Raw genomic sequence first — 16,876 nt, 5'->3', positions numbered from 1 at the left:
CCACATGCCACAACTGGAAGGACCCACAACTAAGGATATACAACTATGTACTGAGGGGCTTTGGGGAGAAAAAGGAGAAAATAAAATCTTTAAAAAAAAAAGAGAGAGAGACTATAGGGTGCTATATACTCTGACAATGTAAGTAAAGTACAACTAAAACAACAGAGAATGGAAAAACCAAAAATTTAAAATTTTTTTTCAGTAATTATTTTGGTGATGGAGTTGGTATTATTATTATGAGTATTTTTTGTGTGTAATATGGGACAAAGTAAATGTGTCACTGTAAGATCTTCTACATCCCTAGTGTCTTTGAGAACCAGGATTCAGGAATCTAGAAAAAGGAGGTAACAGATACAAGGTAGAAAGGGTTAAGCCAACCCCTATTATCCTAAATTTGAATTGCAAATATCACTATGAACTCTTGAGGTATGTTATCTTTTTTTTTTTTGAGGAAGATTAGCCCTGAGCTAACTGCTGCGAATCCTCCTCTTTTTGCTGAGGAAGACTGGCCCTGAGCTAACATCCGTGCCCATCTTCCTCTACTTTACATGTGGGACATCCACCACAGCATGGCTTGCCAAGCAGTGCCATGTCCGCACCCAGGATCTGAACTGGCAAACCCCGGGCTGCCAAAGAACATGAGCACTTAACCGCCGTGCCATCGGGCCAGGCCCTAGGTATGCTATCTTAACACACAAGTATCTTTCCTTAGCTCTGTTCACTGGAAAGCTCTAAAAACAATGACCAACTCAGTAACAATAAATATCCCTATTTTTTTGTGATCTTGAAATATCAGTGCCTATTAAAAGAAACTAAGGCTCCTTAAAGAAACAGCTGGTTCTTGGGCCTGGCCCTGTGGTGTAGTGGTTAAATCTGGAGTGCTCCACTTCAGCAGTCTGGGCTCGTGGGGTTCGGATCCTGGGTGCGGACCTACACCACTTGTCAAGCCATGTTGCAGTGGTGACCCACACACAAAATGGACGAAGACTGGCACAGATGTTAGCTCAGAGCAAATCTTCCTCACCAAAAGCAAAACAAAACAAAAAAAGAAATGGCTGATTGTATAAAGAAGAGTTTAAGATGAGCCTGCATTATGCAGTCATTCCAGATAGCAAGAAAGCTATTAAAGACTCTTAGGTTTGTGTTGAAAGGATACAGGGCCCAATTTGAAGAGATTCCAGCTGGCCCATGAAGGGACAATTTGAGTACTAAGAAGGATAATAACTGCAATCAAGTGAAATTAATCAAGTATGTTTAGATCCGTGAGTTCACAATAATTCATCTGCTCCTGCCACGGCCCTCACAGCAAAAGAACCTAATTGGTCACCTGTTGAGGACACTAGAGAATCAACTCTATTTTGAAAACCACTTTTCCTACACAAAAGTGGTCAACTAACTAGAATAGGACGTTTCTTTGTTTTTTTAATAGAACTATTCCAACAAAAACTCAAGAAGGAAGGATAAAATTGGAATATCACTATTTTGTAGCCCCTAATTAATTAACGAACTAAGCACTGACCAATAATGGCTGCTAACATCACAAAAAGAAAGATAATCAGACGTTACGGTCAACTTAATAAACAACACACGGCCACCCATGAAGTAATCTTCCCCCAAATAATTAAATTGAATCTTATTAAGCTTCTGCATCCAACCACTATAAATATGATTTCTAATTTCCAGTGGCAATCTTAATCTTATTAATATAGCAATTATATTCCAAAATGAGGGATAAAACATAAGTCCTCTAGTTTGCAATGCTGCTCAAACTGTTCAAACTGACAATGTCATCATCACTTAATTTTTAAATTACATTGGAAACCATGAAAAACCACTCTAAATGACTATGCTGACACTGCTGGACATTCTGATGTGTCAATTTCACTTCAGATTAGAAATACATCAGAAAAATTTTCACCACCATTGAAAACCAGCAAAAGTAAATTTATTTATTATTTTTTGTGAGGAAGATTGGCCCTGAACTAACGTCTGTTGCCAATCTTCCTCTTTTTTATTTTTGAGGAAGACTAGCCCTGCGCTAACTACTGCCAATCCTCCTCTTTTTGCTGAGGAAGGCTGGCCCTGAGCTAACATTGGTGCCCATCTTCCTCTACTTTATATGTGGGATGCCTACCACAGCATGGCTTGCCAAGTGGTGCCATGTCCACACCCAGGATCTGAACAGGCAAACCTGGGGCTGCCGAAGTGGAATGTGCGCACTTAACTGCTGCGCCACTGGGCCGGCCCCTCCAATCCTCTTTTTGCTTGAGGAAGATTGTCACTGAGATAACATCCATGCCAATCTCCCTCTCTATTATGTGGGATTGCTGCCACAGTGTGGCTTGATGAATGGTGCTAGGTCTGTGCCTGTGATCCGAACCTATGAACCCCGGGCTGCCAGAGTGGAGTGTGCGAACTTAACCACTATGCAACCAGGCCGGTCCCATGATGAACTTAGAAAAAAGTAAGCACCAGGAATCTGAAGGACAGTGCAAGATCTTAAGGCTGGAAAAGACCTTATTGACAATAATTTCCATTTGCTTATTTGACAGAAAAGGAATCTAAAGCTACAGAAGTTAAGACTTAATCAAAGTTACACTACTAATTAGCACTGTTTAGATTGTATTTCAAATTTCAATAAATCTATATTCTCATAATTACTGTCTCATGACCTAAGAGCCAATAATAAAGATTTTAAAAACCCTGTCACTTTAATTGTTTACAAAATTTCCAAGACTTTGATAATAGCAAATTGTAAAGATTCTAATAAAGCTTAGGGATTCCAAAGATCTATGTATCACTACTAGTCAGTATTTGTTCCATTATATTTATATCATGGTGGCAGTGGTCCACAATTGTTATTTAAATATTTAAGGTAAGAAAGGAAAAGGATACCATTAGTTCTTCTGATCTGAAATACCCTGAACTCTATTTGGCAATTAAAGGCCAAACTAATGAATGACTATCCCAAAAGAAATATGAACACATTTATAAGCTAATGATCATAGAAAATACATTAATCTGTAAAAATGAAGTATTACTCACCGATTCTTTCTCCACAACTCGGTTTAGCATGACAACTGCTTTGGTCTTTTGCTGCCAAATCATGAGCCAGAAATGACAACATGTATTAGGAAGTGGACCCTGCGAGAATAGAGAAGAAAAGGTAGATAAGAGAAAGGGGACAGAGGAAGGCTCAAGGAAAACTCCTTCAAGTATGCTTCTGGTTTGAGAACAATGTATTGGATCATAAACAGCAAATAAGACTTTAAATCCACTTGAATTAAAAAATAGGTCTGTACTAGTTGGGATTATTGGCTATAAATGATCAAAATCGACTTTTATTTACTTAGGCAGAAGAGGAATTCTTCAGGCTCTCAGGTGGCTTTCAGAGATGAAGACTGGAGAACCAGGCTTAGGTAGGAACCAATGTAAGGCAAGATTCTGCCCAAAGGAGAGTGATCTTGGGACAGAGTTCCTGATACTATCACTACTATCGACTTGCTCGGCTGGCACTGCCATACTAAGGTGGCAGTAGTACTCATCCATAGCCTATAAGCAAACTGGAATCAAAGCCCTGGGTGGGAATATCTGACTGGTCATGTTCTAGCTGCAAAGGAGGCAGGCAAAGGAAATTTCTGTGCCTTCAGCTTCCAGTGGAAAGAGAGGCCCTGCCTCCCACAGATCATGGCAGTCCTGCAAAAGAGGAATTTTGTGCCATCACTAGCCAGCCAACCAACCCAAGTTAACTACAAAAAGATTTCCAGAAAGGGGTGATAAGGCACATGGATGTGGTGATGGATGGTAATTAGTAATTGGGTGGTAAACATGATGTAACTACACAGGAATCCAGATATAATGATGTACATCTGAAAATTAAAAAAAAAGAAAGGTACAGTCCAACAAGAGGCTTAAATATAATCATAGGGTATTAATGTGGCATTTTATTGTGCGGGATTTACGATGTTTTATAAAATATATATATGTAAAGATATAAAGGTTGAAAATATGGTTCCAGAGAGTTGAAGTTACAATGTAGATAGAAGGGAAAACCCTCCTCCCTGCTAAATCGGAATCTTCAGAAACACCTATATCTTTAAGGACTAAGACAAGAAAGAAGAACCAAGAAATGAGACTGAAAAAAAGAAATAGAAAGAAGGGAGTAATAAGGGATTTAGTGTAATTGTTCTTTTCTATTTTTTAACATTATAGTTTTTTCAAATAGTAAATTTTTTTTTTTTTTTGAGGAAGATCTGCCCTGAGCTAACATCTGCTGCCAACCCTCCTCTTTTTTCTGAGGAAGACTGGCCCTGAGCTAACATCCGTGCCCATCTTCCTCTACTTTATATGTAGGATGCCTGCCACAGCATGGTTTGACAAGTGGTGCACAGGGCCACACCTGGGATCTGAACTCTTGAAACACAGGCTGGCGAAGTGGAACATGCGAACTTAACCACTGTGCCACTGGGCTGGCCCCAGAAATTTTAACTCTAAAAATGAGTTTATTAAAAACACTAGGAATGCTCATAAGAAAAACTTTGAATATGACAGAAAGGCATAAAATGGAAAATTAAAGTCTCTATTTATTCCTAATTCCCAGAAATAACCAGTACTAATGGTATAAATGCATAATTTATTTAGCTAATCCCTTACAGATTATTTCATAATTTATTTAGCTAGTCCCCTATTATTTCTGGTCCTATGCTATTAAAATTAAGTTGCAATAAACACCCTCACATATATCTTTATGTCTGTACATATCTGATCACTGAGTACATTAAACTTTCAAATGTTGTGACAGCTGAAAAGTGCTAACTGATCACTGGTTTAAATTTACATTCCCTAAATAGTAGAAGAATTGAGTATTTTTTCATATATATATTATCTAACTTTAATTTTTTCTTTGAATTGTGAACTTATGTTCTCTAGTATACATATTGTTTCTGTTTTTCTTTTTGATTTACAGGAGCTGTTTTATTTCAAGTAAAATAAAGTAATTGATTTTCATTTCCTGTGAACTAGAAATAGTCTGACAGCTCACAGTTACATTCAACTGAATCTTTTACCACATTAAACTTTTTTCTCTTTCAGTAACAGGTTATTCTGATCCAATTTGGGTTTTTAAAAATCTCAAATATTTTGAATATATAAAAATCATTAACTAGCAGAAATGTTAATTAAGTCTTTGTTATTTGATAAATAAAGGGTAGCTGGTGTGGATAAACCAAAATCAGTTCTACTATCTCAGAATGGAAGAAAAGTAGTGCTGAAACATGGGTGTGGCCAATGTGCCAAGAAGCCATCGGGGAGAACGCCGCAGGGAACCATCCGGCTCTCTGGCCTCCTAGCCAGTCCTCTGGGCAGCAGTTCTCAGCACCCTCATCTGCACTGAAGAAAGGCTGGACCCATCAAGGCATATCTGTACTCTGAAAATATATGCCAGAGAGCTGGGTGGAGCAGAGCTTTCAGAAGTCCTCTGGTGATGACACAGGTTATGTGAAGAGAAACGGAAGAAGTTAAAGTATTAACAAAGGTTCTGTATCAAATATAAAGCAAGGAAGATAATTTAACTGAAAAGAACTGGCCTAAGCGATTTCACTAAAAATTTCTCCTTCACGGAATATATAACTTTAAAAATAACTTTACTTTTATTTTAAATACGCAAAGCTGCAAAACATTATAATGTCTACAATTCATTCCATAACAACAGAAAACACTGGAATAACATTTCATTTCCAAAAGAAGTCAAGACATACTTTTAGCTATGTTTTAAAGCAGACCAATCACAAAAATTACATTGTCAGGCATCTGCTCGACATCACACAACTTGCCTGTGTTAAGATGTAACTCCTTTGTGCCTCTTCTATGTCAACTAAGCTGGCGTTAATATAATCATTTTCAGCATTTTGCAGTTTAACACGACTGTGATCATCTGAAACAGAGAATGATAAACCATAATTGTCATTTCAAACTTGTCATTACTTTTTAATTTTAATATCAGTGCTCTAGGTATTTATAAAATGACAGGAGAAACCAAGAAAAAAATAAATTAGCACCACAGAAGAGTTGAGTCAAATCCCAAATTATTCATCTTTTTAAAGGAAGAACAAAAATGTAATCCTTTTGTTTATTACTATGGTGTAGGAAGGGAAGTGCTTCTGTTTGTAGATTAGCTACTGTAACTAGAAAAATCAATCAAAGAGTAAAACGAATAAAGCACCTACCGTCCTAAAAGTAAAAGGATCATTCAGATTCTTGATGCCTAAGAACTGACTGTTCTACCTAAAAAAAAAACTGGCCTCAAATAGATGAGAGCAGATTTCCACAGTAACTACATTTCATTTTCTTCATTCCTCAATAGATCTGTACTCAACTATATTTAAATAATTTTTAACATTTAACTATATTTAGATTAAGTGCTAAAAATATTTAAACACAGTTGGAATATTCCAATTCTTTAAAAGACACCTAAAGATGCTTTATTATTTAGATTGTTTATAATAGTTTAGATATATTTCTAGTTTTTAAAAGTAAAAATTTCATTGATTTACAATTTATGCTAATTTAAATATGTGGCATATAAAATTTTACCTTTTATCATTTTGATGGGAAAGGAAGAGAAGCATGAGACAGGAATAGAAAGCATGTGCACAACAAGAGAATTAACATTAGCTTAGAATTCTAAATATACAACTGTCAGAATACAGTCATGCACCGCACGAGGACACTTTAGTCAACAATGGACTGCATATATGATTGTGGTCCCATAAGATGAGTTTTGTATGGCCTAGGCGTACATAGGCTATACCATTTAGGTTTGTGTCAGTACACTCTACGATGTTCACACAATGATGAAATCACCTAAAGATGCATTTCTCAGAACTTATCCCCGTCGTTAAGCAACGCATGACTGTAACTGAATTATAAACTGAACACGTTTGATGTTTAACTCTAGAGAATACATTCTATTATAGGGTGCTCCCCTTAAGGAAATCTATACTAAATATCCGTTCTCTCCCTGACTTTTAAAGTAAAAACACTGTCTACATTATCTGCATATGAAAGAAAATGTTAAATGGCTTTAGTTTCACTCATCAATTTATCTGAGATGTTTCTGCTGGACTGAACCCAAGACCTCTGTAAATATTACATGTCATCTGTCAACAGGAAAAACTAAGATCTTGTTATAGTAAATCACTTATACTAGTGTTCTCGGAAAGATGATGTCAGCAAGCACTTTTTTTAAAACGCTTTTTTTTTAACAGTTTAATCATCCTTTAACTGGGATATTATGTGAGATAGTAAAAAGGTCAGCCACCTAAAGACCATATATCTCCTAGATAACATCTATCAAGAGAATGCATGCTTTTAGAATGCCACACAATCCCTAAAATTCAAGCTCCAAAATACAAAATATAATACCAAAGGAATGTATTTCCTCATCCTGTAATCACAGAAAGAACACAAACCCCAAAGGTTAATCGTGTCTATTGCGTAACTGAAAAAAGCAATTTGGCCAACAAAGGCAAGAATCCATAAAAACTGGGAAGTTCCCTCTCCAGGGTGCTGGGAATTCAGTTGTCCTGCATGTCACTACCCCAGACCCTTCCATAGCTGAGGAAATAAGCCTAGAGAAAGACCTTCAGCAGTTTATTTTTAAGAGTATTTGACACTATGACCTCAGTGAACCAGAATTCACTGTTATTTTCCCACTAGCTTTAAAATTTAGATGAAGTGTCACTCCGATTCATTAAAAGCACTGACTCTCACACCTGTAAAGGCATGATCCATTCCTTGGAGCCCCTGCATCTGACCAATGGAGAGCAGGGTGCCACGTGAAAGGCACCTGGGGTCATGCAGAGCCTGGCCCCCAAGCCATGGCCCTGCTTCTCTCTAACATTTATTTATATAGAGTCAGCAAAAGCAGAGAAACACTGTATTTTCTCAGAAAAAAAAGTTAAAAAAAAAAATTTTCCTAGCAGATAAGACAAAAAAAGGAAGGTAATCCTTGGGAAAACTCTACAGCTACTTGTAAGTGGCTACAAATGTTGGCTGAACCTATATTTTCTCCTCAACTGACTAAAAACAAAACTCTCAAATACACCTACCTCATTAGATATTTATTTTAAATCTTCTGTTCTATTAAGAAGATTAATAAAAAATTAAAAGTATATACAACTTTTTGATTCAGAAGAGAATCTTTGCAGAGAAAAAACATGAGAGTTTCTGGTGTTAAATAAAACATAGCACTTTAAAACTATCTACAAAGATAGTATGTATATGCATTTCAGGAAGTGAAACTATCAAAGCCTTTTTATGAGAAATTGTGACTTTATGATTTCTTTTCTCTAACAAAGATAACAAAAAGGGTCAATGCCTCTTCTCCAATTAAGAACCGTAATGTATGGTTTAAAATATCAGTGAGAGTGGACACAGGTCCCCTTACAACCTGAGTCAAATGTTTCCTTTCCCTGCCCCGTTACTATCAGTCAGCCCAAAATCTGTGAACTCTTCATTCCAAACCAAATTTTTGACTTTGGAATTAGAAAGAAACAGAAAGTTACATACTTACTCCTCTCCCACAGTCTATTCTGCCCAAAAACCTCTGAAATGACATTATTGAAATGACAGAGTCCCATAACCTCCGGACTGTAAGCCAGTCCCTAAACCCACAGTACTTTACCATTCTAAGTTTATGGTTATCTCCCTCTTTATCTTCTTTTAAAGGATCCAGCAAAAGGAGAAAAATGAAGATAGTTCAAACTATATTGCATGAGATACCACAAAAGCAACCAAACCACACTTCACAGGAAATCTTATTTCTCAATAGCTAATAAACACCAATAGAAAAATACAAAGAAAATATACTTTTTTCTATGAGGGCATCATCTACTCTTAAATTCTTGTCACCAAGTGAATGAAGAAATACAATACCCAAAAGAACTGTGCCTTATAAATTGGATAAAAGTTAAGGAAACTTCTGATGAAGAGTCCCTTCACCTCCTACCCTCAAACAGCATGTTTTCTGAGAAATGGTTTCATCTGTCAAGAAATGACTAGCTCTAGCTGTGGCCTGAGCTGACAATACAGACTAGCTTCCTCTTTCAATACTGTCATAGTAAGCTTTTTTTTTTTTTAAAGATTGGCACCTGGGCTAACAACTGTTGCCAATCTTCCTTTTTTTTTTTTTTCCCTGCTTTTATATCCCCAACCCCCGCCCTGTACACAGTTGTATATCTTAGTTGCACATCCTTCTAGTTGTGGGAGTGGGACGCCGCCTCAATGTGGCCTGACGAGCAGTGCCATGTCGGTGCCCAGGATCCGAAACCTGGGCTGCCGCAGCAGAGCGCGCAAACTTAACCACTCGGCCATGGAGCCAGCCTCAAGTAAGCTTTTTTTATAAACACCCCCTCCCCCCACCTTGTTTTCACCTAGTGTATCATTATTGTAAAGACATCTCCTTTTGGAAAGTCTTCAAGGTCAAAGAAGAAGGAGGATTCATATTCACAATAACCATGCTCAACAGGTTACACCAAGGCAGAGATCAAGAATAATTAATATAATTTAGGCAAGAAGACGACCAACTCTATCAATACAGCATTAACAGATTTTTCCCCTTTCATTCTCTTATTCTCAATCGGGGGGAAAAACATAAGTTTTCAAATACTGTTGTCCATACTTACATGGTACTTCCCTGCCAAGAACAGAAAGCATTTTATAGATATGTCAACCCACTTCAACCCTACAAGTAATATACCTGAGGCACAAACGTTATGAATTTTCCATCATAAATCAAGCAAGGAGCCAAAAGCAAAGCTAGAACTAAAACCCAAGTCACCATAAGCACTACCATATTAAAGAAGAGAAGAAACACAAACCTTAGTATACAGAGAGTATTAACATTTCAATTGTTTGCTCTGCAAAGAAAAATCTATTTGATAAATGCTTCCTTTACTGAACACATAACCAACTACAACTACTGTAGAAGATTATTTAGTACCTATGACGTGTCAGATACTGTATGACACATCTTACTGGGTTACGTCTCTCAATCCTCACAACCCTGTGAAGCTGATATTATGCTCATTCTACTGACACGCAGAGAAGTCAAGTCATTAGCCTAAAATAACATACTAGAGAAGCACAAGAGGAGAATCTAGGTTTGTGTAACTTAAGAGAATACATATTTCCCACACTACGTTCTCTCTGTTCCATCTAAGTTGGTTCCTTTAGCATACACCCTAAATTCTTCCTGGCATCGCCTTTCATATTGTCTTCACCTCAGATATAATCTCCACCTTCATCTCTGTCACACAAACCTTACTTTCCCAAAGATCCAACCTATGAGTTTTCCACTCCAGAGAGCCTCTCTGATGGAACCTCCACCTTGATGGTCTCTTCTTTACATATAATATCTTCAATATTCATATAGAATTTCCAGTCAACAAATATATTTTAGGAGCCAGGCAACAGGGACACAAAGGTAAGACAATATCTGTTTAAAGCTTTTTAAAAGAAAAAAATTTCTATTAAGTAATAACTCCCAGTACTATAACTAATTGCATTATATGTTGTCACAAGAAAGCTGACCAGCTGATGCCTGAGTAGGCCTAGTAAGATGAGCAGGCTTTGCCATGCAGGTGAAGAAGGGAAAATTCCAGCAGAAGGAGCACACATAAAGAGGATTAGAAAGGAATGGCATATCATGAAGGACTGGAAAACTCAGAAAGGCTGAAGAGCTGGGGAGATGAGAGAGAGGCCATGTTGAGGCCACACTCTGAAGGGCCTTCTGTGCTGTGGTATGGGCACAGCCAACCTCAATGAAGCTCCCTAAAGGATGGTCATAGCATATTTGATTTTCAAGGAAGTAACTACTAGCATCATAGAGGACAGACTGGAACAAGAGGAAGACAACTTAATACACTGATGTGCTAACAGTTCAATCAACGGTTGATTGAGTACTGAACCAAAGAGTGGCAGTGGGAATGGAAAGATTTACTAATGAACAATTTCCCAGGTGCACATCATCATGGACTGAAAGAATATGCTGTTTTAGAAACATCTGGCAGGTTCAATCTTTTCTAAACAATAGGTTGACTTTCTCTGAGGACTTCAATCTCTTGCAATCCATCATGACTTCAAGTTCCTAAACTTGACAGGACAATGTTAATTGATTAAATTGTTTCCACGCATCTCCAAACTGGAAAGGCCCTCTTTAATCTATTCCCAAGAGTCTCTGCAATAGCAAGAACACCTAGTAAGTGTCCTTACAAAAGGGGTAAAATTCATTAATGTAGTGTGGAACATGGAATCTTTCCTCTTTGACAGTTTGAATAAAATAATACATACTAAGCTTCAGGTTAATATAATCAGTAAGCATCTCACCATTTTCCTTGAAACTCAGAATTTCTCCTTCTAGGAGAGTTAGAGCCTCAAAAATTGAGGGTAGAGAGACTTGGAGGAAAGAATGCTACTTTCCTTACATCCAAAAGTCCATGGGTCACCATGCAAACAATGCAGACCAAATATTTATTAAATATCTTCTACATTCCAGGCACTTAGGACCAATCTACACCCTCCTGGAGCTTACATTCTCGGAAGGGGAGAGAGCAAAAAGCAAAACTAAGTAAATTATGTGTTATACAGCAATAAATGCTATGGGGAAAAAAGCACAGTAAAGGGGATTAGTCGTGCTGTTGAGGGGTACAAGTTGCAATTCTAAATAGGGTGGTCAGGTTGGGCCTCAATGAGACAGTGATATTTAAGCAAAGACTTGGTGGAGGTCAATCATATAGATATTTTGGTTAAGAGTGTTCCATACACAGACAAGAGTGAATGCCTTAAGGTGAGTACATGTCTAACTTATCTGAGGGACACAAAGAACGTGGCTCGAGCCCAATGAACAAACAGAAGAGAAGCAACCTACAATTTAGGCACAGAGAGTTGAGAAATCCTGTATTGATTCATTAGTCTCACCCCCTAAATCTGACTATCAGAGGAAAAGGGTTTCTACTTCCATTTTCTCATAGCGCCTACCTAGTACAGTGTCCTAACAATTTAGGGTGGCAAGTGTTCAAGCATTGTTTATATAATGAATTCCACAAAACTTTCGTATTCAAATTGTTAAGCTGTATATCACTACTAAACCATTCTGAAACATAAGCAGGAGGTGAAACAATGTTAACTAACTTTAACAGTGAACTAATTCAGCAAAAAGAAGAGCTCAGAAAGCTTCAAGACTTTTTAATGTAGGTATTGGAATTCTGCAGTGCAGGTGAAAGAAAAGGGGCCTAAAGAGGCAGATTTAATTGTCTGCTTTGGCTCTACCAACCTACATGACTGCAGACACAGCTGTGATTAATAGAGAAAAGCAGAACCTACTACCTGAGAAATACTATCAGTATCCAAGTTACTCAGACACTACACCCTGTGATAATGGCCAAGTCACTAGTACTCCTGGGGTCTCAGTTTTCTTGTAAGATGAAATGGCTGGATTGGACCAGTCCTTCTCGATTATTTTACTAATTGACTCGCATTAATACCCTCAAAGAGTCAAGTACAAAATTCCTTGAAAGTCTTATTTTATCTTAAAAAGTTACAGGAATTTAAAAATTCTGCTTCATTACGTATCTGCATATTAATATATAAACAACCGCTCATGTTCCGCCCTCCACCAAATTCTGAGTATAACTAATGGTCCTGGAAGAGGTGCCATGTTTCTTCCCCATGACTTTTAAGCACCCTCCCTGCACCCTTCTGCTCCTCCCACCAGTCCCCAACATAAGCAGGAACTCTGCAGCAGAGCTTCCCACACGATGAACTGCGGCTACACTAGGAGCCTCTGTTAAAAGGCTACTTACTGTCAGGGCAAGATTTTGATCCACTCAGCCTGTGCGGCGGCGGCAGCACCCAGGCCTCCAGCCATTTGCAGCCTTCTTTGTTAGGGTTAAGCTCTTTGTGGCCAAGGACCCTGTCATGTTCATCACATATTCCCACTGCCCAGCACAGTGCCCTGCCCATTACCCATTACCCAAGCCATCAAATTCAAAAACCTGGAAAGATGCTAGTTTAACACACAGAACTTATTCCAATTTCCCATTTTACAGGCACTCATCTGTATGTGTACAGTTCTATGCAATTTTATCAAATTTGTAGTTTCATGTAGCCACCACCACAATCAAGATACAAAGCTGCTCCATTGCCACAAAGATCCTCTGTGCAACCTTTTATAGTCATACCATTCTCCAACCCCGTCCCTAACCCATTAATCTGTTTTCCATCTCTATAATTTTACCATTTCAACACTGCTGTATAATGGAATCTTACAGTATGTAACCTTTGGAGATTGGATTTTTTACTCACCATGTGTCCTTTGAGATCCATTCAATTTGCTGTATGCATCAACAGTTCCATTTCTTTCTGTTGCTGAGTAGTATTCCACGGTATAATATACCAGTTTGTTAATCACTTACCCATTGAAGGACATCTGGGTTGTTTCCAATTTGGGGCTATTATAAATAAAGTTGATATGAACATTTATGTACGCATTTCTGTGTGGACATAAGTTGCAATTCTCTGGGATAAATGTCCAGGAGTACAATGGTTGGGTCATATAAGGTAAGTGTATGTTTAGTTTTTTAAGAAACAGCCAACTGTTTTCTAGAGTGGCTATACAATTTTATATTCTCACTAGCCTTGTATGGAATCTAGTTTCTCTGCATTCTTGGTCTTCTCCAATTCTTGTGGCCTCATTATTTTAGCTGTTCTAGTAGTGTACTGATCTCTCACCATGGTTTTAATCTGCATTTCCCTAATGGTTAATGATGTTTTTCATATGCTTATGTGCTTATCTGCCATCTGTGTTCATAATCTTTTGCCCATTTCCTAAGTGGACTGTTTGGTTTTTTACTGTTGAATTTTGAGAGTTTGGTAGATATTCTAGATTTGAGTTCTTTGTGGTTTATTAAGTATTTTCTCCCAGTCTGTCGGCATCTTTTCATCCTCTTATCAGGGTCTATTGCAGAGCAAAAGCTTTTAATTTTGGTTTAGTTCAATTTATTGATTTTTTTTCTTTTATAAATTGTGCTTTTGGTGTAATGTTAAGAACACTTCACCTAGCTTTAGGTCCTGAATTTTCTCCTGTTTTCTTCTAAAACTTTTTATACTTTACACTTTATACTGAAGTCTAAGACTCACTTTAAGTTAATTTTTGTATAAGGTGTGAGGTTTAGATTAAGATTCACTTTTAGTGAATGAAGTTAGACATTCATGTGGATGTCTAACTGCTCCAGTATAGACTGCTGAAAACATTATCTTCCTTCCCTCAAATTGCTTTGCACCTTTGTCAAAAATCAGTTCACTGTACTTGTGTATTTCTGGGTTCTCTATTCTGTTCCACCAATCTACGTTTCTATCCCTCTGCCAATACTACATTGTCTTGATAACTATAGTTATATAGTAAGTTTTAAAATTGGCACAGTGATTCCTCCTCAACTTATTTTTTTTCAAAATTGTTTTAGCTATTTTATTTTAGTTCCTTTGCCTTTGCACATAAATTTGAGAATAAGCTTGTTTATATCTACAAAAAAAAAATTCCTGAGATTTTGATAGGAATTTTGTTAAACCTGTAGAACAATCTGGGGAGAACTGACATTTTTACTATGTTGAGACTTCCAATCCATGAGCATGGTATATCTCTCCATTTATTTCGATCTTCTTTGATTTATTTTATCAGTGTTTTGTTGTTTTCAACATACAGGTCCTATACATGTTTTGTTAGATTTATCCCAAAAGATTTCACTTTTTTAGAGTGCCTGTAAAATACTACTGTGTTTTTAATCTTGGTTTCCACATGTTCATTGCTAGTATATAGAAAGATAATTTTTATATGCTGATCTTACATGCAGCAACCTGGCTGAACTCACTTATTAGTTCTAGGAGGTTTTCTGGTAGATTCTTTGGGATTTTCTATGTAGACTATCATGTCATCTGCAAAAAGAGTTTTATTTCTTCCTTTCAAATCTGTACGTCTTTCATTTCCTTTTCTTGCCTTCATGTGTTGGTTAGGATTCAGCACCCCCTTTAAGTAATTTTTTTAAAGTTTCTATCGTGAAATAATTTCAAAACTTACAGAAAAATACAAAGAACTTTTTTTCTAAATGACAGCAAATTGCAAACATGATACCCAATTACCCCTGAATATTTTTGTGTCTATTTTCTACAAATAAGAACTCGATCCTACTTAAGTAACCACCATATAGCTGTCAAAATCATAAAATTAACAGCAATACTTTACTAACTCAGAACCCATTCACGTTTTACCAACTTTCCTAATAATGTCCTTTAAACAAAAGGATCCAATACAGGATCACACGTGACATTTAGATGTAGCGTTTCTTTAGTCTCCTTCAACCTGGAACCATTTCTTAGTCTTTCCTGGGAAAGGTTTCTATAACCTTTTGAAGACTATAGAGTGTCAATCTACTCGAGTTGTCTGATATTTCCCCACAAATGAGTTCAGGTTGTATGCTTTTGACAGGTTCAGCAAAGGGTGATGCTCTGTGCTCACCACATTCTATGGGGGCAGTTCAGGATTTCAATGTGATGTGTCCCATTATTACTCATGATAAACTGTATAAGGCTGGCGTCTGCCAGGTTTCTTCACTGTGCCGTTACTAGTCCTCCCTTTTATTTAATAAATTATTTTGTAGAGGAACACTTTAAGACTTTGTAAATATCTTGTTCCTCATCAAATTTTCACCCACCAAGTTTAGCATGTATTTCAACACTTATTAGTTGCCATCCTACACTAAGGTAGATCTTTCCTTTCTCTCCAATTATTTATTCATTTCTTTATATCAATATAAATTCATAGATTTCTATTTTATTCAATAGGTCACGATATTTATTTATCTTGGTGAGGAAGACTGGCCCTGAGCTAACATCTGTGGCAATCTTCCTCTCTTTTGTATGTGGGATGCCACCACAGCATGGCTTGATGAGCAGTGTGTAGCTCCACACCAGGGATCGAACCTGCGAACCGCAGGCCGCTGAAACGGAGCACACAAACTTAACCACTATGCCACCAGGCCGGCCCCAATCATTATTTATTTTGATGCTCAAATTACCCCCAGTTTTAGTCAGTGGGCTTCAAGCTAGTTTCTGGGTCCTTCTGACATGCCCTCATCATTTCTTGAGCATGTCCTCACTTTCTGGGACTACAAGACATTCCAGGCTATTCTTATACTTTCCCTGCCCCAGTCCTGGAATCCGCCACTTCTCCAAGGAGCCCTGTTTCCTCTTAGCAGAGAATGAAATTTGGATATCAAAAGTTAGGCGTGTGAATGCCAACAGAGTGTCAGTGTTCCCAAGACTTCTCAGTGGTCAGTGCTAGGGAAATACATGTACGCACAGATATACCTACATTTCTATATATCTGTATATCTATATTCACTGAAAGCCAGGAGTTCACACACTAACACACTAATTCTAATCCAACATCACTGGATTCACTCTAGCTTTCTGCTACTCTTCAAACATGTGCCCCCCCACCTTCTAGGACACTGCCTTTACCTACATGCCTTCTACATGTGGGCTCCTAACCCCAAGGGCTTTTAGATTGAATTATTCAAGGAAAGAGAAAAAGAGGCTTAATGGTATCTTTAATACCCCATTTACTATCCTACTATTCAGAGGTAACAGAAACTACACACAATTGTTTTTGAATATTGATAATGCCCTAACCGAAATACAAGGAAAAATAAATGGAAAATAATTCATAATAAAATAGTATGTATTTTAATATATGTAAATAGTTAAGGAGAAATACACCAGGAGAAACAAGCCCCCACAAATATCCAAAATGTCTCCTAGGAGA

At 37.4% G+C, this 16,876-nt stretch overlaps 1 protein-coding gene across 2 annotated transcripts in view; it reads right to left on the bottom strand.

Moving 5' to 3' along the window:
- Positions 1-16,876, bottom strand: part of PTPN2 (protein tyrosine phosphatase non-receptor type 2) — an 85,551-nt gene that overhangs the window by 31,566 nt on the left and 37,109 nt on the right. For both annotated transcript variants that reach the window (XM_008525296.2, XM_070629565.1), the window contains exons 3-4: positions 5,832-5,932; positions 3,046-3,144 (exon numbers count right to left, since the gene is read on the bottom strand). In XM_008525296.2, the coding sequence (XP_008523518.1) occupies positions 3,046-3,144; positions 5,832-5,932 (200 nt within the window). The remainder of the gene's footprint in view (positions 1-3,045; positions 3,145-5,831; positions 5,933-16,876) is intronic.

This window comes from Equus przewalskii, chromosome 7, assembly GCF_037783145.1.
Source record: "Equus przewalskii isolate Varuska chromosome 7, EquPr2, whole genome shotgun sequence".
Taxonomy (NCBI): Eukaryota; Metazoa; Chordata; class Mammalia; order Perissodactyla; family Equidae; genus Equus; species Equus przewalskii.
The sequence above is the reverse complement of the archived record's forward strand: the minus strand, read 5'-3'. Positions and strand labels throughout refer to the sequence as shown.